This window comes from Elgaria multicarinata, chromosome 5 (assembly GCF_023053635.1).
Source record: "Elgaria multicarinata webbii isolate HBS135686 ecotype San Diego chromosome 5, rElgMul1.1.pri, whole genome shotgun sequence".
In the NCBI taxonomy this organism is placed as follows: Eukaryota; Metazoa; Chordata; class Lepidosauria; order Squamata; family Anguidae; genus Elgaria; species Elgaria multicarinata.
Window position 1 is genome coordinate 110,621,612 of NC_086175.1, and position 23,773 is coordinate 110,645,384.

Genomic DNA, 23,773 nt, shown 5'->3' on the forward strand with positions numbered 1-23,773 from the left:
ATGAAGTCAAAATAGAGGATTCTAACTTCTCATTAATTAGGATTCATGGGGAAGGAAAAGAGGTGTTGTATGCAGGGGAAATGGGAATTTATATAATTAGCAGCACAAAGCAAGAAGAAATATGTATTTTAATGTACCCCAAAGTAAGACATCAACTTCATTTGACAAGGCTACTTCTATTATTTATATAGACTGTACTTTATATTGGAAATGAGGGAAAGCATTATGCCTTTTAGCTATGAGAACTCTTCCTAGTCTCCTAGGATACATACTCAATAATCATTCTACAGTGATCTGTTTACAGTTCTTCACTGCAACCAACTTACAGAAATCTTTCTAAATAGTGTGATTGTTAAATCACCCCCTGCAGAAAGCTTTCGGTTGCATATGCACGATGTTAGCAAGTGCTCCATTTAGAAAGTTTTTACTCAAAATAACGCACCATCCAATTTAAAAAACAAACATACATTTTAGCGCTGCTGTTTATTATTGGCTTATTTTCACCACCTTTCTTTTTGTTTCTTCTTTTCGAGCCTTTTCAGTATTAAATCTACATTTGAAAACAATCCTTCCATATGTTGCTTTGCTTTTCTGCCTTGCATAGTTAGTGCTGGAGTCATTTTTATATCTGTATATCTTTTCCTGCATCCTTCTTTTCCAGCAACTCCATTTCTTTCCTCCTCCCACCTGGTTTTGTTATTTTCCTCTCGTCCCTCAGTCATTATCCTATGTTCATTGTGCACGCTCAGTGAGCTGGTTTTGGGGGTTCACCCACAGCTACTTAGGCTTTCCCCCCTAAAGTTTTTTGTATGTCTGCAAACGTCAGGGTTACCCTAAGTCGGCCAATTACACTCTTTCTTGCAGTGGGGGTATAGTTTTGGCTACAATGGCACAGGTACTTGAAGACCTGAATTGCTATTAGAATATTGATACAGATAAGTATGCATATTTTTTTTTAAAAAAAGACACACCTTCCATGGTCCAAACATACTTTGCTTACAATCTAATCTTATAGCTTTGCTTTAGATATAGCGAGACAGATGATATTGCTTTTACTGGGCTGTAACAGGTCAGAGGGCAGTTGGGGAAACAGAGGTTTAAGTTCACATTGACCCTGTTTATTTATTTATTATTATTTATTTATTACATTTATATCCCACCTTTTTTCCTCCATGAAACCCAAGGCGGCATACATAATCCTCCTCCTCCATGTTATCCTCACAACAACAACCCTGTGAGGTAGGTTGGGCTGAGAGCCTGTGACTGGCCCAAAGTCACCCAGTGGGTTTCCATGGCCGAGTGGGGACTAGAACTCAGATCTCCCGACTCCCAGTCCAACACCTTAGCCACTACACCACACTGACACCATGCTAAACCATGATGCTTAAGCACTTTGAGCTAAACATTATGGCTTATCGTGTCATGTGAACCATGACTTAGTGGGTCATGTGAACCATTCCTAACCATGGTGGCTACATAACCACAGTTTAAACATGCTCACTAACCATTTTCTGCAAAAGGGACCATAGCCTAGTGTTGTCTGAACAGGCCCTTCATATGAAAGGGTTTGGGTAGTAGTGTGTGTGAGGGGTGTGTGTGTGTGTGGAATCACTGCCCATACAAAACTAGTATGTCAGAGGGAAGTTCTCCCTGCATTACTAACTCTATATGTACATGGATGATGATGATAATGATTTTACATGAGGACCATTGGAACGTTTGATCTACACTATGAGTCTGAAATGATGCGATCCAATAGTAGTTTCTAGTCCTTACGGTTGTGTAGCTAAACCCCAGTGAAATCTAAGCAGCCAGAGATGTGGCTGAATAAGATTCCCAAGAGGTGGAGCTTCAATGTACCTCTTAGTACAATGGTTTGAAAAGAGCATTTGGTTGAACATATTTAAAAGCCCCTGTGCAATTGGGAACCACATGATCATGCAGAGGCTTCTAAATGCATCCAGACAAACGGGCTTAGAAACAGTTTTCAGACTTTCATGCTGAACTTGCAGAAGCCTGAAGAGAAGCCCGTGTTTGCCAGTACTTTAGTGGTAGGGCTTCCATATGCCCCCTTGCCACCTTTTGCTCACCTGTGTTCAGGCGAACCCCTGAATAGGGCTAAAGAGCAATGTGGCACCATAAAGGCTTTCACACAACTAGAGTCACGAAAGCTTATGGCCTAATAAAATTTGTTTTTGTTTAAGAAGCTCTACAGCAGTGGTCTTCAACTGGTTTAGGCCCGAGATCCACTTTGGACTCCCAACCTGCAAAATGGGACCCACTTTTACCATTTCACAGTTGCCCAAAATGGCAGCAGCATCTTTGCCGTGACCCAGCTGAACTGATCTTACAACCCACTTTTGGCTCATGATGCACCGATTGAAGACCGCTGTTCTACAGGCACTTGTTTTGGCTGCAGCAGATTTAGCACATCTGCCCCTCTAGAAACAGATAAAAAAGGCACCCGCCTGTTTGCTCACACTCTCTGTCTCACCAGCTGGTGCTAGTTGGCAGGGCTGTGGAGTCGGAGTCGGAGTCAGAAGCAATTCTTGGGTTACTGGAGTCGGTAAAAATGTTCCGACTCCGACTTCTAATAAATTTAAATTGTATATAGAGTTGCGATATGTCCCTGAAAACCAAGATTGTCCTGGATTCTAGCCAATTCCAAAATATTCTGGCTGGTTAGACAAAAATCCCAGATTCGCAGTCCAGCTGGCCAGAGAAGTTCAGACCCCCTCAGCTGATCGGCAGCAGCAGAGAAAAAGATGGATCAATGTGCCGCCTTTTCCAGAGTGCCACTGCTCCTTCACAGGCAGGCTCAGACAGTCACCATGACTCAGGTGCTCCAAGCATGTGAGTTCCAAGCACAAGAAGGAGTTTGGTAATCTTGGCTGGTTGCGGTAAGCAACCCCACTGGGTTGTTTGTGGGGGAAGAAAGTTTTTTGGGGTGTATGAGGGAGTGAGTGGGGGGAAGAAGGAAAGGAAGCACAAAAACAAACTTTCACTTTTAACTGAATAAAATACAGTTATTACGAAGTAGCTCTCCTGTGAGTGAGCAGTACAGACTCCGTTTTGAGGCAGCCAACAGTCAAGGTGTCTTCACCCCTCCATCTCCAACAGAGATGAGGAAAAAAACACAGGAATGGGGCTGACAGCAATCACAAGGCTAGGTCAAGCAATTCATTTAGATAAGAATCACCTTACTTAGCCACAGACGCTCTATGACCAATGTCTAAAGATTCCTTACAAGTGTGTGTGTGAGTGTGAGTCTCATTAGAACGTGTGCAAGTTGTACACGGGTCTAATGAGAACATATCACGTAACACAGTAAAGGAGATTTTTATTTGGATTTTAGAAAAATGAGCTGTACAAGAAGCGTAAAGCAATATAACGTTGTAGGCTATTGTATATAGAGTTGCAATATAAATAAAAATATAACCTCATTGTTTTCATTTTGGGGCTTCTTTAATAAATAAAATTAAAAAACCAGAATGTCTTAGCTATAGCCTTTAGACCCGGGCTTTAAGGGTTAGGGTTCTAAAAAGTTGTGTGCTTGCAGTCGATGTAGGAAATATATAGGAAATTTATTTCCTATATCGATATATAATTAAAGGAGTCGGAGTTAGAGGTGTCATGAATAAAGGAGTTGGAGGTTTTATGTGCCGACTCCACAGCCCTGCTAGTTGGTTCACTCACTCTTAAGAAGGGGACTTTTGAACTCCTCTCACCAAGCCATACACAACATTTTGTAGTGGTAACTATCTCTTTTGTAATCTCTACCTATAAAGCTGAGAGTATGTGTGTGGGATGTATATCGGAAATGTTTACCCACTTCTAGATGAGTTAGAAACTTGAAATGTGGCGTGCTGATAGGTCTGGCTGTACAATGTACCAGAAAAATCTAAAAACACAAAAATTTGGGTTCTAAGTATTTTTTAAAGAATTTAATTAAAAAAACTTAGGCTTATGCCTACAACTCCCAGTATGTCTTGGGCAGGAGGGCAGACTTACCGGCCTTTGGCGGTCATTGTGAATGCATGGACAGGTGACCGCTGCATGCCTTTTACAACCTAGACTCCTAAGGTTGATCTCAAGTAGTCAACCCAATTCCATGTAAAAGGAAACAACCCACACAAATGGGCTGTGTCCATTTGTGGTGCCTCCTCCTTGACGCCCAATCAAGGAGCAGTGTCAGCAACAAGAGGAGGGAAGCACCTTTCAGAGGATGTGGGCACCTGTGGGCCAGGAAGGCATATTGGGAGGTATAGTACTGGCACATAGAATGGCTGATTTTAAATAAAGCATGGATTAGCAAACCAGGTGACTAAGGCCTTAGCTAGACCTAAGGTATATCCTGGGATCATCCCAGGGTCACCCCTGCCTGCTCTCAGGATCCCCTGTGTGTCATTTACATGAACAGCGATGACCCCTGGACGATCCCGGGATAAACTTTAGGTCTAGCTAAGGCCTATCTCTCAATCCTAACTCTGCTCCGACTTTCCTGACCTCTCACTAACTGTCTTTGCTCCCCTTCTATCTGACTTTCTCAAACTAACACTAACCATTTCCATTCTAGCCTCAGCTTATGCCTACAACTCCCAGCATGCCTTGGACAATTTGATTTGTTTAAAAGTTAACTAACAGGCCTGGCACCGGCCTACTACTTTAAGATGATTACATTGCAGACATATATCTTAGGAGGCCCGAGCAACACCGGGTATATCAGCTAGTATAAAATAAAACAGATAATATAAAACTGTCTGTATAATTTTAAAAATGAATTCTATATGAAAGAGTTCAAATACAAGAACAAAAGAAAAAGATATCCACGCTCTCTTTCTCTTCATATGCAATTCATTTCTAAAATTATACAGAAATATCAATGCCCATTATCTAACAGTTAATCATGCAATAATGAAACATGAATATCTGTTCATTTCCTCACCATAATTTATCTTCCAGTAGTCAGTGAAAGCATTCCTCTGTAATCATTGTGTTAACAGCCAAATGTTAGTTATCCTCCTTCTGCATGTAATTATCTCTGTATTTCTCCATTTCTTTTCAAATATCAAGTTGGCTGCTGTTTAATAAAATTGAGATTGTTGCTCGATGTATTTTTAATCCACAAGAATGACAAAGTTCCGACACTGTTTTAGGGTCAAATGTTAAATTTTACCCTGTTATTCATATCACACACACACACACACATGTACGCACAAACACACACATAAAATGCTCTCCTGACCTAGGGTGTTTTCAGAGAGAGGGCTTCTGGCACTACCAATCAGAAGGCATTGTGCATCTAGTCTGTCTTTTCTTAGGTAACAGATTTTCTCCGGTGAGAGAAAAGATTGAAGAAGCAATGGGAAAACATAGGAGGGTTACAAGTGTGCCTCTCTCACACACACACCCCGCAATAAAATTCCATGAATGAGGGAGGGTAATTGTGCCATAAAGCATTGTCTGAAAGAGCCCCTAGTTGATGGACATCAAAGTCTCCTGAAATGAAAAGTGGAATGTTCCAGAAATGGTTTTTAAGGAGAAAGACTCCATACTTGCTTCTGTAAGAGAGCTCCGCTAATCTAGTGCATAAAGCAGTTCCAAATAAACTGGCTGTCTTGATGGGTCATGAATCACCACCCCCTCTTCCCCAGTTGTCTTCTCTTTTCGTATGATGCCTACAGACCTTCTCCCTGCAATCACAGTCTCCTAAATTCTGGTCTCTTGCATACTTCTATTTCTACCCTTTTTTTCATGCTGCTCCTTCTGTTTTAGGGCCAGTGGGTAGCGTCTTTTTTTGACATTGTGCATCCTCACGCCAAAGCCTGACAAATTAGTGCAGATTCTAGCAGAGACATTCTTACTCTTAATATAGCTACTATTAGTAATGAATCATATTGAACTCATAAAAAGGACTCAAAGGCTTGTAATTGAACTTGTGATACATGGCAGTCCTGTAAGAGCTTAATAATCCCCCTTTGGGGGATTTTTTTTAGGTATGGCTGCTCAGTTTTTTTGCTTTCAGCCAAGAACTATTCTAAGCAGATGGGATGGATTCTATGTTTGAATAAATGGATGAATAAGCACCACTCTATTAATTCATCCTCTAACATCTTTGCATCTTTCTAGTATATGCTAGAATTTCTGTGCATCTCACTAGACTTATTTTTTATAGGATAGACTTTCGTTTGTTTCACAGTAAGTGAGGCATGAGTATAAATGAAGTGGTGGAATTGTCATCAGATTGCAGCCGGGGTGCGTGGGTGGTTGCTCTGCTAGGTTAAATGATTGCTCTGCTAGGTTAAATAATTCCTGCAAGTAAAAATCTAGCACACCAGGGGAAGCAGTTCTTGGCTAGTCTGCTCCCTTTCTGCTTGCTTTAATTTTTAATTAAAAAATTAAATGTAGGAGGATATTAAATAAGGATGGTTTCTGAGGCTCAGACTGCCTTCTACGAGCTGAAGCTAATATGCCAGCTGGGTCCTTGCCTGGACAGAGAGAGCCTGGATTCAGTGATCAGTGACCTGGGACATGTCTAGACGAGGGGAGTGGAGGCGATTTTATGATCACGAGATCATCACCTTCATCTACACACATGCACGATGTCCCGGGAGGAAGAGGACGTTGCGCCCAGCATTTTGTTTTTTGTTTTCAATCGAAATTGAGTGCAGGAGCACTCATATACAAAAAGTATGGTGTGTGTTTTTTTTTTTTTTTTTTAAAAAAAAACACCTCCTGCTCCCCTCCCCGTCCCCACTTACTCGTGAGGAGTCAGGACGAAAACAGGATGGGTGCCCACATGTCCTGCAGTCTCAGGATGAGCCCAAGACCATGGGAAAAAAACAGAATTAAACTGTAGGGCCATATCCCGGGGCATGGGAGGGATCATCTTTCGCTGCCCCCGGGATCCCCTGTGCGTCGTGTGAATGCACAGGGATGATCCCCGGGCGATCCTGGGATATCACGCCATCTAGACATGACCCTGGTAACCTCCTGTTTAAAATACTATAATGCTGAGATGCACAAATCCCGAGGGTCCGGTTCCATTTTGTCAAAGCTCTCGGGGTCACATTCCAATGTGGATGGGGCCAAAGGCAAAGCAGCCAGGGGAAACCCTCCAAATACAGCACATTTTATTTCAAAGCCCTCACTGCCAGTAACCAAGCCTTCGCTGACGTATTTCAACCATTTAAAATGGTGGTGGTGGGCGAATTGCACAAAAGTTGGGAACTCGCCAAATTATCGGTACTTGTGAGAAAGGGGTTGGGGAAGGGGAAGGGGTGTGTGACTTTCTCGGAACCCTCGGACTGCTGGATTTGTCTCCCAGACCTGCATTTCAAAGCTTCAGCTATGGGGCAGTATAGAAATGTAATGATAATGATGATGATAATGATGACGTGGGGCTGCTTGAAAATGTTTCAAAAACATCAGTTGCTAAGTGGTACCAGGTGTTACCAAAATATTATGCTAGTACCTCTTCATCTTATTTGACTTCTGGTCATTTATGAGCACAATCCAGAGTGCTGGTTTTGATCTCTGAAGCCCTTCACAGCTTTGATCCTTAGTATTTGAAAGATTGCCTCCTCCCGCATGTAACCACTGCTGCCTTTAGGTCATGATCAGGTGCGTTTGTCCACGTTCCTCTGCTAAATGTGGGACAAAAGCCATGTGTGGCAGGGCTTTTTCAGCAGTGGCCCCCAGCTGTGGAACACCCTCCACAGAGACGTCTGCCACAAGCCTACTTCAATGTCTTTCCAATGTCTTTCCACTTTCTATTGCCCTTTACTTTATGTGATGGCTTCATGGTATTTTAGCTGGAGGGATTTTATTTCTCTGCTTTGTGTTTTAAATTTATTTAATGCTGCAGAGTTGTGTTTTTCTGCTCTCTGTTTTTTTATAGTGGCCTTTTAAAATTCTGTAGTTTTATTTGCGGCAGTATATTATAATTTTTTATTGCAATTGTGATGATTTTAACTTATTTTCTTCCCTTAGGACCCTAAGGAACTTTAGTTATAGGGCGGTCTATAAATCATATAAATCTTTAATAATAAAAGAGGATGTGTGTCTGACTGTACATCTGTCAGCACCATAATGCCAAGACACCTGAAACTTCACCTCCATACTGAAGGGACCCTAGGGCCCTGCATCTCAGGGTTATTTTGTTTTCAGAACACATGAATGAATTTTGATTAATGTAAATGGGTCCATGTCATTGAGGCCTGCAAGAACATCTTCAGCCACTGGGGGTAGATTTGCCTAACAAGCACTTGATCTACACCAAGCAGGAAATGACACTTTGAAAACGTTTTGAAGACTGTACAGGGAGTGTGTCCTGGGCCTCAACAGTTGTCACTACTGTTATAAACCATTTTAAAGCAGTAGTGTAGATCCTGCCTTGGTCCATAGAGTTTGAAGTCAGGGGAGATTTGTAGGCTGAGGGACAGTTATATATATGTATAGAATCATAGAATAGCAGGCCATCGAGTCCAACCCCCTGCTCAATGCAGGAATCCACCCTAAAGCATCCCTGACAGATGCTTGTCCAGCTGCATAGAATCATAGAATCATGTGCCCTCACCCATGCTGTGAGGCAGCTCCCCCTCAGGAATGGAGTGGACAGACCCTGCCCTCAGAGAGCTATAGGGTCTATCACAGCGGGGGTTCTGCCTAGGGTTGCCAATTCAATGGGGTGCGCAATGTATCTAAATCTGACAGCTGTGTAAGTTTGAAGGAAGGCTTCACTGCATCAAACTAAAGGCTATTCCAACCCGTGCAAAGCCAGGTCTGTTTGTTAGTACATAAATTATTATATTTTAAAAGGCATGTTTGGAATTGGTACAATTCGGTCTTCCGCCTCATGCTGCCGCCCATGTAGGCCAAGTACCCCAGACTTGTTAGGCTCACGTTCACTGTTTTGCTGTGATTCTAACATTTTAAGAAATAGGATAAATTATCATGGATGGTGGGGTTCGGGGGCTTCCCTTTTCCTCTTAGAGCAGTTTTCAAAAGAACAATATCTTCTGTTTTCACATGACCAAGCAAAAACAGTTGCACTTTACAAGTGTCAAGTTCCATGATGTCATGGAAGATTAAAAATTAAACCTAGAATGTGAGTCAGCATCTGTTACTGTAAATGGCTGTGTTGCAGTTTCCATGGTACAGTTTTGCTCACAAGTTCTGCTTGACCTCTTAAGTTTTACCAGACCTCTTATCTCCTAGATTTTGGCATAGAAATGCTGTATCGAAGAACATTCCTGTAATGGACAAGTGTTAGGTTGGCCAAATACAAAGGAAGTCTGCTCTCCTGTAACTTTTTTGTTACTTTGTTAAAAGTTGTACAGAAAAAAATACCGTATTGCTTCGATTCTAAGACGCCATCGATTCTAAGATGCACTCCATTTTTAGAGCTATTTATTTAGGGGGAAAAGTGCGTCTTAGAATCGAAGAAATATGGTAATGAAACTGCCTTATACAAGTAAGAAAAGTGGTCCATCAGTATTGGTTATAACAGGGATAGGCAAACTGGTGCTCTCCAGGTGTTTTGGACGAGAACTCCCAGAATCCCTGACCATTGGTCATGCTAACTGAGGCTTATGGAAGTTGTAGTCTAAAATAGCTGGATGGCACAAGGTTGCCTACTGCTGGTTTATGATGACTGAGCAGAAACTCCAGGTTTCAGACAGTGGTATTAACAATGGCAGGATCTACATGGCTGCTTTAAAACGGTTTATAACAGTAGTGACAACAGTTGGGGCCCCGGACACACTACATATACAGTTTTCAAACAGTTTTCAAAGTGCCGTATCCTGCTTGGTGTAGATCGGGCCAAGGAGTGATCCTAGAACTTTTTGCATGGAAAGTGTATGCTTTACCACTGAACTACAGCCCTTCCATACATGCAGCCTGCAAAGAAGCACCCATTGAAACCGGGGCCTTCTCCTCATTTGCACAAACGTCTCATGATAAAGCAGGCTTGGATAAAGCAGGCTTGGATTACCATGCTTTCTCTTGATTATTATTATTTTTTAAAAAAAACAAAACCATAATGCTTTGTTTTTTATTGCAAAGAGCCAATGAATAAATGGGAAATAATCTGGAATTGTGAATGGCTTACATTAAGAATGGGTGGGGAGTACAGCCTAATTTGAAAATAGATTTGAGAAGAGTGGTGGGGAGGGAAGGACCCTCAATTTAATCTGACAAATACTTTCTTAGAAACCTTTAATGCATTTCATGGATATAGAATTATGAAGACAGAAATAAGGGGATGTATTGACTTGTACAAATGTAGCATTATCTTCATTTGTGTGTTCTTTTTCTCCCTTGGATGTAGACATGAGTTTACATAATCACTGAATGCCCATTTGCCTTTGAGACGACTATCTGCAGGCTGTGTTTAAAATCCTGTCTCCAATATTGATAGTGTAGCTGCCTAAAGGCTTGTTAATCTTTCCAAACATGGTTTCTATTTTAAAGAACACTGAGTAGTGTCACATGGCCTTTGTTTATGTATTCCTTTTGCACCAGTGGACCTGTTTAAGTTTAAGATACAAATTTATTTTCAGCCAATCCCATTCCAGCGGTGCAAGTCTAATGTTGATGCTGCTCCGTTCTTTTTTACTTAGCATGACTGTGTCACTCAATTTCATAATTGCATGGGCCGTTTTTCTCCTATGAGCTTTTAATCCAATCAAGGTACAACCCTATGCATCTTTTGACAGAAAAAAAAAATTCTACAAGCCCCAGCATTCCTCAGCCAGCCATGGCTGAATGGAGAATGCTGAGAGTTGTAGGACTTTTTTCTGTCTAAGCATGTGTAGGATTATTATTATTATTTATTGCATTTTTATACCGCCCAACAGCCGAAGCTCCCTGGGCGGTTCACAAAAACTAAAACCATTCAAAATATAAAACAAACAGTATAAAATAGATCAGTCTTTATTGCTTTTTTAAGTTCTAAAAGACTGTCAAGTTGACGGATCTCCTCCGGCAGGCCATTCCACAGTCTGGGAGCAGCAGAAGAGAAGGTCCTCTGGGTAACAGTTGTTAATCTAGTTTGTACTAGCTGAAGTAGATTCTTCCCGGAGGACCTGAGTGTGCAGGGCGGATTGTACGGGAGAAGGTGATCCCACAGGTAGCCTGGACCCAAATCATAGAATCATAGAAGAGCAGAGTTGGAAGGGGCCTACAAGGCCATCGAGTCCAACCCCCTGCTCAATGCAGGAATCCACCCTAAAGCATCCCTGACAGATGGTTGTCCAGCTGCCTCTTGAAGGCCTCTAGTGTGGGAGAGCCCACAACCTCCCTAGGTAACTGATTCCATTGTCATACTGCTCTAACAGTCAGGAAGTTTTTCCTGATGTCCAGCTGGGAGTTCCCTGGCAAATAATATTGAATGGGTACCCTGAGAGCAAAAGGTTTCAACATCACTGCCAGAGATAATATGAGCAGCACTATTTTCCAAATATCACCCCTAGTATTCTGGGTGTCCAAATAAACATTATCAAACAAACAAGTACCTCCATCAAGTGCAAGTTTGGATCTCCATTCAACTGGCAAAAATTCAACATGTGTTGCAAGGTTGCTAAATGTAGGGCTTTAAAGGTGATAACCAACACTCTGTACTTTGCCTGGAAATTAATTGGCAGCCAGTGAAGAGATTTTAAAACTGGTGTAATGTGGTCACCTCTAGGTGTACCAGTGACCAGCCTGGCTGCCATATTTTTGACTAATTGAAGTTTCCGGACTAGGCACAGAGATAGTCCCATGTAGAGCTCATTGCAGAAGTCGAGCCTAAGACATTTAAAAAACAAAACAAAAAACTGTTAACCTCCCCTTGCCCAAAGGCACTTTAGTGCTTCCAGGTCAACCCGAAATGAGAGGAAATGCTCATTTGTGGAAGGAGGCCGATGGGTGGAGCTTGCATAAGGGAGTGCCATTGATCTGCCTTCTTCCAGAAATGAGCATATCTGCTCATTTCAGGCCTTCGCTAGGTAGGAAACACTGCATCTACCTAGTGTAAGTGGTGGGTCCTTGTGCAACAGAATCAATGGGGCAGAAAAGAATTAGTGGGGTCGTAAGTACGCTGTTGGGTTCTGCCCACTGTAAACATATCTGCATTGTTTTGATGCTGTTCACATTCTTCTTGGTGCCATAACACGTGAGGTACTGGTTCCTCTCTTTTCAGACCTTGTTAGGCCTCATCTAGAGTATTGTGTCCAGTTCTGGGCTCCACAATTCAAGAAGGACGCAGACAAGCTGGAGCGTGTTCAGAGGAGGGCAACCAGGATGATCAGGGGTCTGGAAACAAAGCCCTATGAAGAGAGACTGAAAGAACTGGGCATGTTTAGCCTGGAGAAGAGAAGATTGAGGGGAGACATGATAGCACTCTTCAAATACTTGAAAGGTTGTCACACAGAGGAGGGCCAGGATCTCTTCTCGATCCTCCCAGAGTGCAGGACACAGAATAATGGACTCAAATTAAAGGAAGCCAGATTCCAGCTGGACATCAGAAAAAACTTCCTGACTTTTAGAGCAGTGCGACAATGGAATCAGTTACCTAGGGAGGTTGTGGGCTCTCCCACACTAGAGGCCTTCAAGAGGCAGTTGGACAAGCATCTGTCGGGGATGCTTTAGGGTAGATTCCTGCATTGAGCAGGGGGTTGGACTCGATGGCCTTGTAGGCCCCTTCCAACTCTGCTATTCTATGATTCTATGATTCTATTTTTACCTTCCCTGTCCTCAGTTGCATTTACTTGTTGAATCTCACTGGCCATGGGTGACCCATGTGACTTTATAACTGATGTCTATACAACGCTGTATCTAATGTGATGTTACCACAGTTACTTATAAGCGAAATCATTTGGGTATCCACAGCCGGTCGGACAAAATGGCAGTAACAGCAGATGATGCTGTAAAGACAAAGAAGGGAAATTGTGACAAACAGCAGCAGCAACCAGGAAACAAAGGGATGCCTGACAGCACTGAAAATGTGAATATTTAGCAAGATGATGCCTTTTCCCCCACTATGTGGCCGATGACTTTGCTTCCTCTGCCTCCATCACTTTCACAACAGTCTGGGCAGAACAAAATGTTCTATGACTTGGATCTAGCTCATTGGGTGCCCAGTGGACCATGTGATTTCACATAACTCGTCTAGCAGTCCTTAGCTTAGCGGGTTCTCCAAATTCTGTGTAACCAATAGCCCAGAACCGCCAGACACAATCTGGAGCTGTTTGTAGAGTAGACCAGCTGTGCTTTCTATCCTGCGGGATCCTTGCTGAAAATGCAACAGGTGGAACAAATTCTGCCTGTCTGATTTAGATCATACGAGCAGTTATTCCCTTCCTCCATCTCACTCATTTTTCACTTTACAGTCAAAGGATTAAAAAATAACATCCATGAAGGAATGAATTCTGAACTAAGGCCTTAGCTAGACCTAAGGTTTATCTTGGGATCGTCCCGAGGTCATCCCTGTTCATGTAAATGACACACAGGGGATCCTGGGAGCAGGCAGGGATGACCCCGGGATAAACCTTAGGTCTAGCTAAGGCCTAAGTCTACCATTTAGAACACCTTTTATACCGTTCAGACGAGAATATGGGCCTCTTCTGATGTAAACATTCTACAGTAGTCTTCCCCAGCAGGGAACCCTCCAGATGTGTCATACTAGACAGTGGTTGTGAACAATGGGAGTTGTAATCCAAAGTCCGGAGAGTGCCAGATTGGGGAAGGCTGCTCTAGAGGAGGGTTTCTGAACCGGTGGGATACAATAGTAGCCTAGGTGGGATGTGGGCTGTTCATAACAATGACTAAGAATTCATTCTCCCTCAATCCCCATGTTCACATGCAAGTGTGATGTGTTGTCTCCTTCCATCACTACCTGCCACACATTATTTTGGCAGTCAGGTAGTAATCTTTCTAACTACTAATGGAATTATTATTTTTGTTCATTTGTGTTTTAGACATAGCAATAAAATTTACTCCCAGTAATACTACTACAATTTTTTGTACAGAATGATGCATGGTGTGGCGGAAGTGGATAGGGAGACATTTTTATCCCTCTCCCGTAATACTAGAACCCGGAGTCATCCCATGAAGCTGATTGGTGGGAGATTCAGGACTGATAAAAGGAAGTATTTCTTCATACAACACATAGTTAAAACTATGGAATTCGCTACCACAAGACGTAGTGATGGCCACGAAATGGGATGGCTTTAAAGAGAGATTAGATGGAGTCATAGCTGTCAGTGGCTACTAATCCTGATGCTTTCTATACACCTTTAGTACACCAGTTCCTGAGGAACATGGGTGGGAGGGTGCTGTTGCACTCATGTCCTAATTGTCAGTTTCTCACAGGTAACGATTGCCACTGTGAATTGAATGCTGGACTTGATGGACCTTAGTCTAATCCAGCATGACTCCTCAAATGTTATATTTTCACATAATTGCAGCAATGGAAATAATTGCAAAGGCATTCCAGTGAACATAAACCAAATCTTCTTGAAATCAGCCAATGGCCTAATACAACTTCACCCACTAAGCAAGAGCAAACATATCCAAACCTGAAAATACTTAATGTCTGCAGGGCTCTGCTTGCAGAAAATATTTTGATATTTTCATTGTTGTAATTAGCATCTTCCTAGTTATTCTACTGTTCTGGATTTGTTTTATGACTGTAAACCGCCCCAAGGGTATATGCCAGTTGGGCGGTATATAAATTTAATAAAACAAGGGTACAGTCCTATCAGTTGCGCCCTCGATGCTCATAAACCTCTGAACTCAGAGGCTTACGAGTATCCAGTACTGAGTAGGAGGCACAGCAGAGGCGACCGTCACCTCCACTGCCTCTCCTGCTCTGCATTTTAGCTAGGTGGGCTTTTTCGCCCATCTAGCTGGGTTGCTGAGGAAGGGAATGGAAGGAGGCTGGAGAGACCTGAGAGTACATGGTAACCTGGCCTCTGCATTCCCTTCCCTTCCCTGCCCAGAGAAACACCCTCCTTATCCCCTCTCTGAGGTTGTTTTTGCAACCTTGGAAAGGCAGCAGGTATAGTACATTGATGGTGCTATATAAATAAATAATAATAATAAATAATAATATAGTTCTCTCCACACCAACTAGGTTGGGGGAGGGGAACATGTATTCCCAGCTCTGAGGTCAGAGTACTGTCTCCGACCTTGGATCCAAGAATCCAAACAGTCCTATGCCCTCCCCCCACCAATGCTGACTAGTGGCCATAGGATTGTTACATCTGTCATCATGACCATTTTGTTATGCTTCAGTCAGAAAACACAATGTTATTGGAAATAATGACAAACAGGGCTTTTAGAAACGGAATTGCTACATTTGACTACACCTGGACCAGAGAGGCAGGCAAGTTGGCAGGTTTGCAATTTAGTCTCATGGCAAGGGGACCCTCTTCTATCTGTTACCCTTGAAACACACACACACACACACACACACACACACACACACACAGAGAGAGAGAGAGAGAGAGACTTTGGGGGCAACCCCACCACCACTGCTAGCACACAGCCCCTAACCTGGTTGCCCAGAATCAATTTGGCTCTTGGGCTGAAAAAAAATCCCAACCCTGATATAGAAATCTTATATAGATTTCTGCATCTTAATGTGCAGAGCAATCCTATGCATGGTTACTCAGAAATAGGTCCTATTTCTATATCAGGGTTTATAAGAAATCTTCATCACAACAGTTAAAGCTGCAAGTGCTCTGCCCTCTTTTAAATCTGGTCACACTAGTATAGCTCCTGCACCTTTAACTGTTGTGATGAAGAGGGAATTTCACCAGGTTCTCCATATATACAAATGACACCTGCTGAAATTTCCTTATCAATACAACTGTTAAAGATACAGGAGCCCTGTCGTCCTTTTCATATGGTCACCCTAAATAATAATAAATTGTGCCTCATCATTTCTTTCTTTATTTTTACAAGCATGGAGCTTCCTGAGTGCTGGATGAAGTCATTTCCCGGTGACCTTCGAGGCATTTGTGCTTCTCTTATGATGCTCTCAGTTTTTAGATGTGGTGAAGCCAAAGATCAAACTGTAAGCCAGTTTGAGCTTTTGGGAAGGCTTAAAAAAAGAGTCTTGCATAAAAGATGGAATTCTGCAGGCTTCTGAGTACATTAAACTGCAGCTTTTTGTAAAGGACTCTTTTTTAGTTTTAAAGGTTTCGTATTAACCGTACAAAAAGAGTGATGCTGTCATTTCAATAATGATTAAAGAACCTTCACCTCTGTTTGTCCTTTCTGATCTTTGGAAGCACACGTATTAGTAGAAAAGCCATGGGCTTGACTGACCACTTCAGACTTTGTAATCTGGAAAAGCATCCAATGCACTCAGTGTAGTTGGACAAATTGTCTTGTAGGAATTAAATTTCTGTGCGAAGAGATTTTTCACCCTCTTTCTTTTCCAAACTCACTTGGTCAGTGAGAAGCAATTGGTCAGGCTAATCATTCCTTTTCTCTTAATTACATGACTGCAAGCCTAAAATTCTGCTCCTTCAAGTATTCTGGTTTTGTTTGGGGGGATTTGTTTTAAACCTAGAAGACATCTTGTCTAGCTGGATTGGTGTTCTATGAGTACATAGAATAAAATATTACATCCAGTTTTTTCCCCTAATCTATTTGCTTTGGTGAGCATGTTTAAAAATAAGGTACGTAGTTTTGTTTTTCTTTCTGATATAAAGTGATTGTATGCTGATTGATGTGATGGAAAAATTGTACTTAAATTATTTCCATGTTTGTGTTTACAATACACACAGCTTTATATATATTTTCTTGGGTAATCAAAGTAATCTGTGTTTTTCTTCATTATTCTGTGGATTCTGGTGGGTTGACATGCATTTCCTTTATGCCTATAAAACAGCAACACAATCCAATTTATTTTTCTTACTTAACTTGGAAGTTGATACCTCAGCTTTCTCCATGATGGTATTCATGGACGTAGGTAAGGCGATTCTGTGGTGGTCTCCCATCCAGGCACTGACCAAATCTAGACCAGGTTAGCTGTAGCAAAATTGCTACATCATTTGCCTTCACACCATATCCTGGGACTGGTAGGCAAATAAATCAACATGTATTATTGGCACCCTTTTTCTTTTATTTACATTTTATTTGTTATTACATTTATATCCCTATTACATTTATATCCACCTTTTTTCCTGTTGCAAGGAACAATAGGCAGCTTACATGGCCCTCCTCCTCTCTATTTTATCCTTGCAACAACCCTGTGAGGTAGGTTAGGCTGAGAGTTAGTGACTGACACAAAGTCACCCTGTGAGCTTCATGGCTAAGTGGGGACCAGAACTGACATCTCCTGAGTCCCAGTCCAACATTCTAACCACTACACCACACTGGCTCTCATAAGTAGTTAATCTTCCCATACATGGCAATGTTAGCCTTAAACTCATGTGGGCAACCTGTGGCCCTCCAGATGTTGTTGGATGCCAGCATGGCCAGTAGTCAGAGATAGTGGGAGCTGTAGCAAGTTGGCCCTACTCATGGCAGCAGGAAGGTGACAGCAGGAAGGACTGGGGGCTTGATCAGTGTGGGGCAGACTCAAGCCAGGTTGGTGGGCCCAGGAAGGGCTGGTGGGCACTATTGAGTCATGTGGGTCCTTGGTGTGAGGATGTGTTGATGCCACCAGTGCAGGCTGGTAGCTCTGATGTCAGTGGGGCAGTAAATCTGCTTTGGTTTCAGTCAGAACCAGTCAGAATTCTAAAGAAGCTATCCAAGGCTTCCACACCTTGCATTGCTCCTTTAGAGTTCTGACTGAAACCCAAAGCGGATTCACATTGGGGCCGCCAGGCTCCACTGGATACTACCCCTGCCCTGGAGAGGCAGTCAGAGTAGATCTGGGTTGTGTAACCTCTGAATCCTGGCCCATGGAGGCTTGGGCTACATCCATGAGCCTTGCCCCCTCAGCTCCCTTAGACCCGCCTCTCCCTCTGCAGAGATGGCTATTAGAAGCTTGAGGTGAAGGCAGGGAGAAGAATCCTCGCTGTTATCTCCAATCTGTAATCACTGGTTACTGTGGGGATTCCCAGTGTGTGCAGCTCCCGTGATGGGGACTGGACCGGCTCAGCTTCCACCCTGCTTGTTATGATTTCAGTATTGGTGTTTGATTCTACAAATGGCATTAAGTTCTCATGTTTGAACAGGAATAGAGCTTTATCAGTGTTTATCGTCTCTCTCTCTATGGCCTTAGCTAGACCTACCTGATAGTCTGCAATGGAGGAGGGAAGATCTCGCGTTGAGATTAATGCCAGATCCCTCCTCCGTTTACACGTGAGGCGCGACGACCTCAGGAAGAGAGGCATCTCACCCACCATTTTTTTATTTTTAAAGAAGACGGAGCGCACGAAGGGTTAAAAAAATCAACTTAATTTCCCTGCTCCCCCCACCCTACCCCCGATGGGCACAGCTCGTGCGGAGCCAGGTCAAACCACGGCAACAAGCCACACGTTCCGTGGTCTCGGGCTCAGCCCAAGACTGCGGAAAAAGCTGGCCCAAATGGGAGGGCTCTATCCCGAGGCAAGGGAGGAATGATCCATCCCTGATCCTGGGATCCCCTGTGTGTCATGTGGATGCACAGGGACGATCCCGGGGTTCTCCCTGTGATAAAGCCCGGTCTAGCTAAGGCCAAATATATATACATTCTCAATACTGTTAGCCTTTTTTATGTTGAATCAAATTTGGCTCCTCATATTACCTGTGGGCTGCATTTCCTGCATTATGGCGCTTTAGACAGAGGCCTTTAAATGCCAGTAAATGTATCACCTTTATCTACCTGTTTGCTTTGGCTATTTTTAGTTCTGGCACGTGAACATGAGAGAGCAAGAATGGATTTGGAAAGGACTTAGTTATTGAATTTTCTCCCTTCTCCCTCACAAACCTCTGCTTTCTGATATTTTCAAAGTAAGGATCTTAAGTTAATCCTCTACCACTGGTCTCACCTTCACTTGTCCATTGCTATTTGTTACGCAAAATGAGGAAAGGAACATGAAAATGGCCTAAGTCATGTGGGGTGGAAAATGTTCTGATACTGCGTTTTTCCACATAAAATTTTCCATGTCATAAAATGCATTGTTTCATAACATTAATTAATAACATAATGGAAAGAAACACTACCAGACAAACTTGGCCGTTTCAAACTTGTAATTTTCCAAGTGAATATATCTAGAAAGTTTGCATATATAATATAAATGCCTATCTCTTTGAGGCCTTACTATGTTAACAATTTTCAGTGCTTTCATTTGTGTTCTTAATATTATTCTTTAGCAACATGAAGAGATGTATCTATGGTATTAGGTGGCACAAATTCATACCCTCACAATTGTGCACTTTAGGTTATGGGGGGAATGCCCATTTTTGGCTGTTTTTTTATTTTTGCTTATTTTCCAAAAGTTTATTTCTGCCACTTCCTTTTTGATGCACCTGGATTTTCCCTCCCCTGGGTATAAATTGCGTAGAGTTTTGAAGATAGATTGAGTGCCTTTGTACCATGGGAGGCTGTGTATGAAGTTTGGTCCTGATTCTGCAAAATTCCAAGGGTTTATTAGTGGCACCCCATTTTTGGTGCACCTGGGATTTTCCTTCCTTCAGATGTAATTGTGCAAAGTTTCATTGTTGGATCGGGGGCCTCCTGATGTGTGAAGTTTTGTCCCGATCCTGCAAAGCTCCAAGGTTTTATAACCATCACCCCCTTTTGGGGGGTGCACTTGGGATTTTCGCTCCTCGGTGAGTAATCGCTTGGGGGTTTGATGTTGGACTGGGTACCTCCCAGCTGCAAATTTCCAGCACTTTAAAGGTGAAACAGCACCACTGCTTGGGCTGGAGGACTGCAGCAGGACAGGGGGTGGGGGTGGGAAACACACAGTAGCTTAATAAACTACTCACAGTAGCTTATTAGCCCATTCATGTGGCGGGGGATCATGGACTATTTCAAAAATAAGCTACTGTGCCTAGTTTATTAATCCATCATGGGCTGTTGGGACTTCCGCAAGCAGCGCTGTCTTGTATTGCCAATATAACAATGGAGACACAACTCATATTGCTTTGTATTGAGGTTTGTCCATCTCTGCTGCTGATACCAGTATTGTCTGCCTCCTTTTCCCACTGTGTCCTTCTCTTCTCCAAAACTTACTTGATGATGGGGCAGTTACATACTATGGACATGGGAGCCTTGGAGAACTACATTTCTCTAGGCTCCTTGAGCATGAAATGCTGCCTCTCCCGAAGGCCTGGGGTAGGTGGTAAAAGAAAAGGAAGCGGTTGGCAGGGCACCTCAGGATTCATGGGGGATGGGAGGATTGCAGAGGAATTAGGGGCGGGGGATTGTATAATCCAATTTCTTTTTGGTGTTTTTTCTTTTACAAGCGCTCAAAAACACTCGAGTATCGGAGGGATTTGTACTTGCAAGGAAAGATCACAAAAAAGTGAGTCTAAATCAAGGAAAGCTAAGAAGAGTTCCACCATCACTACCAGGGTGACCAGCTGCAAAGGGGGGCAGGGCTCCTGCAGCTGTATCTGTTGTGAGGAAGAGGGAATTTCACCAGGTGGTGCATGCGTACTGATGACACCTGCTGAAATTCCCTTTTCTACGCAACTGTTAAGGATACAGGAGCCCTGTCCTCCTTTCCATATGGTCACCCTAATCAGTACTCAGCATTCTGAGAAGCTTAGAGGGTTTCTTTTTCTTTAAAATGAAGAAGAAAGAAACAGGTTTCTAACCCTTATTTAAAGCCATATATATGCTTGAAAGGGCCTGGGCGATGCTTGTGGGGATATTGCAGAACCCCAAGAAGGTTGCATAGGATTGCCAGTGCTCAGGCGGGAGGGGGAAGGAGCATCAGCGCCCCACAAATCTCCTTGCCCTCCCACACTGTCAGCGCATACAGAATAAATGCAAAATGAACATTTTCTGGAACTCTGTAACTTGTATGGATTGCAGAATCTAGCAGGCAGGAAGGCCCCCAGTTTTGATCTCCCTCCCTCCTGCAGAGAATACACAGAGCACTGTGTGTAATTTTATTCTAGAACCTAATATTAGCTTTTTTGTAAGACAACGTACCAGAGGTGTCCTTGAGAGAGAGGAGTTAGCGCTCTCTGGCTCTCTTTTTTAAAGTCGCTGCTGTAATTAAAGCCTGAAGCTTCTTGTTACTATGGAAACCCAAAGCAGCACAAATATGAAATGCAAGTTTCAGGGCTGTACTTAGCTCTGTATTTAATATTCTCTGTTCATGAGATTGAAGTAATGCTGTGTGTGTGTGTGTGTGTGTGTGTGTGTGTGTGTGTGTGTGAGAGAGAGAGAGAGAGAGAGAGAGAGAGAGAGAGAGAGAGAGAGAGAGAGAGAGAGAGGAAGCTGGTGGTTCCGATGTCAGTGGGGCGGTGAATCTGCTCAGGATTTCAGTCAGAGCTCTAAAGGTGCTCTCCAAAGTGTGAAGCCAAATTCTGCATTCCACAAAGTCTGACTGGTTCTGACTGAAACCTGGAGCGAATTCACTGCCCCAGTGACATCAGAGCCACCGGCCTCCACTGTTATATGTTTCCAGTGGGTGACACAATCTTGTTCTGCAGACGAGAGAGCAAATGGTTCATGGAGAGAGAGAAAGCATTTGCAGTCCCCGAGAGTAAATTCTGAAGCAGAACAGTTGAGAAAAAGGGAGGATGTGGGAGGAAGACTAAGGCGCCATGGCCAAATTGAACCTAAAATTAAAAGCTGTGTTTGCTTACAACTCAAAGACTTGCTCTGTTTCTTTTTGAAAGCATCTTCCGCCCACCCTTTCCTTGTGTCAGCCCACCTCCCACACCTGCTTCAGCATAAAAGGTTCCAGGTGCGCTGGCCAGCAGGAGATGGCAAACCCAAAAGGCCACTGAACTGGCAATTTTAAAGCAGGAGTGGAAAAATTTGCTGTTCTTGTTCTTGGTCTACATTCCCTTGGAGGTCATCTGTTGGGCCCACATGCTGGGGGGGGGGGCGTAGTGCCAAGGCTACCCCTTTCTCTCTGATGCTGTCATGATTCCAAGCCCTCCCGCTGAGATGTGAGGCAATAAAGAGGTCTGCTGTGCAATCCACAAAACCTTTAGTCAGTAAATAGACACCTTTTCACACCTGAAGGGAGTCTGAATGCTATGAGCTATCCTCTATGCTTAATTAGCCTAACAACGCAAGGCAGTTGCCTATCAACTAAATGGACGGTTTTCCACAATGTCCAACAGGCTTAACCAGACCCCTCCCTCTGGGCATAGAATCATAGAATAGTAGAGTTGAAAGGGGCCTATAAGGCCATCAAGTCCAACCCCATGCTCAATGTAGGTCTTCAAGTTGTAACCTCTGGCGAGTGACTAACCTAGCGGAATGCCTCCCACCTCCTCTCAACTCTGCCCGCTTGACTCTGGGATCTGTCAATTCTGATGTTCCCTCCCCTTCTGACAAAGACTGAATTCCTGTAGGTGGGGAGGATGATCTCTGAGACTGGGCCTCCTGTCTGATAAGCTCCTGGGAAGATTCTTCCTTGACACCTGGAGGGTCTTGGAGAATTTCCTCCCCAACTTCCTGTCTTGACAGTTCTTCTTCTTCTTCTTCAGCCTCTGAGTCTGATTCGGAATGCACATTAGAAAGACCAGGTCTGATGCTGACACGACACATGCCCCCTTCATTCTTCTCCCCGCCTTACAGGTTAGGAGTGGAGAACCTCAAGTCCCAGTCCAGCCCTTTGAACCGTCTCAACCTGCTTCTCCAGGGTTCCCCAGATGCCTATGCCTCCTTTCCCTGACTCTACCCCTTTCCCATAACCATCAACTGCCCTCCCCATTCCAAAAGGTTGAAATGCCTCTCCTAAGGCTTACTTACTGGTAGTAAGAGCATTACGCTAAAATATGCTGGTATTTCTTGATATTTTTGCTCCAATGCCTTTTGCCGTTGGCCCCTGAGAATGCCACTGGAATGCAGCCCCTGAGAGTTTCACCAAAATGGAATTTGGAACTCAGGATGAAAAAGGTTCAGGGCTCCTGGTTTAGGCGCCAGTGGGAGGGACGGATTGCTTTGGCCAGACGTCTGAGCTTACACAGGGCTTTTGGAATTATTGTACCATTATTGGTGCCCACTGCTCTTTTAAAGGGACAGAAGAATCCTATTCTCATTGGTATGAATGAGGCACGAATGTAAGATTTTAACAGAGCATCAAAATATTAAGGTGGGGAATATAAAATTTTGGTTTTATATTTGTATTCTTCCCTACCCTGATAATTCAAGGCAATTAATGGGAGCCCCAAGGAATTTCAAGGTTCAGAGGTGGCGTGCCTCTCGATCATCATTGGAAGGGCAGTCACTGGTGAGAGAGGCACAATTGGGAAGAGGAGCAAGGGGTTTTGCCACTCTTGCTGAATGGCTCTGTGCCCCTTCACCACAACCCATGATGGGTTGGCTCTGACAGTTTTTTATGACATGCCAACCCATCATGGGTAGAACAATCCCTAGAACAAGACTTGGGTTGTCAGGGTGGCTTGTTGCCTGAAAATAAGTCACCCTCTGGAAAGCAGTCTGGGTTCAGACGATATGACAACCACCGTGGCTAGTAAACCATGATGGGTTGTCATGCTGTGCACACCCAGTCAGTATGAGGCAGTTTCCTAGAATGCTTGCCACTGCTGGCAACCAGAAAGAGAAGTTTTTCTCCCTCTCCCATAATACTAGAACCCAGTGGGGTCATCCCATGAAGTTGATTGGTGGGAGATTCAGGACACATAA

The 23,773-nt window shown here is 43.4% G+C and overlaps 1 protein-coding gene across 2 annotated transcripts in view; it reads left to right on the top strand.

Moving 5' to 3' along the window:
* Positions 1–23,773, top strand: part of LNX2 (ligand of numb-protein X 2) — a 102,617-nt gene that overhangs the window by 39,726 nt on the left and 39,118 nt on the right. The window contains exon 1 of one of the 2 annotated variants that reach the window (XM_063127811.1): positions 16,350–16,676. The exons of the other annotated variant lie outside the window; for it this stretch is intronic. Within the exon in view, the coding sequence (XP_062983881.1) occupies positions 16,662–16,676 (15 nt within the window). The 5' untranslated portion in view covers positions 16,350–16,661. Of the gene's footprint in view, positions 1–16,349; positions 16,677–23,773 lie in introns of those variants that run through there. 2 annotated transcript variants of the gene reach the window in all.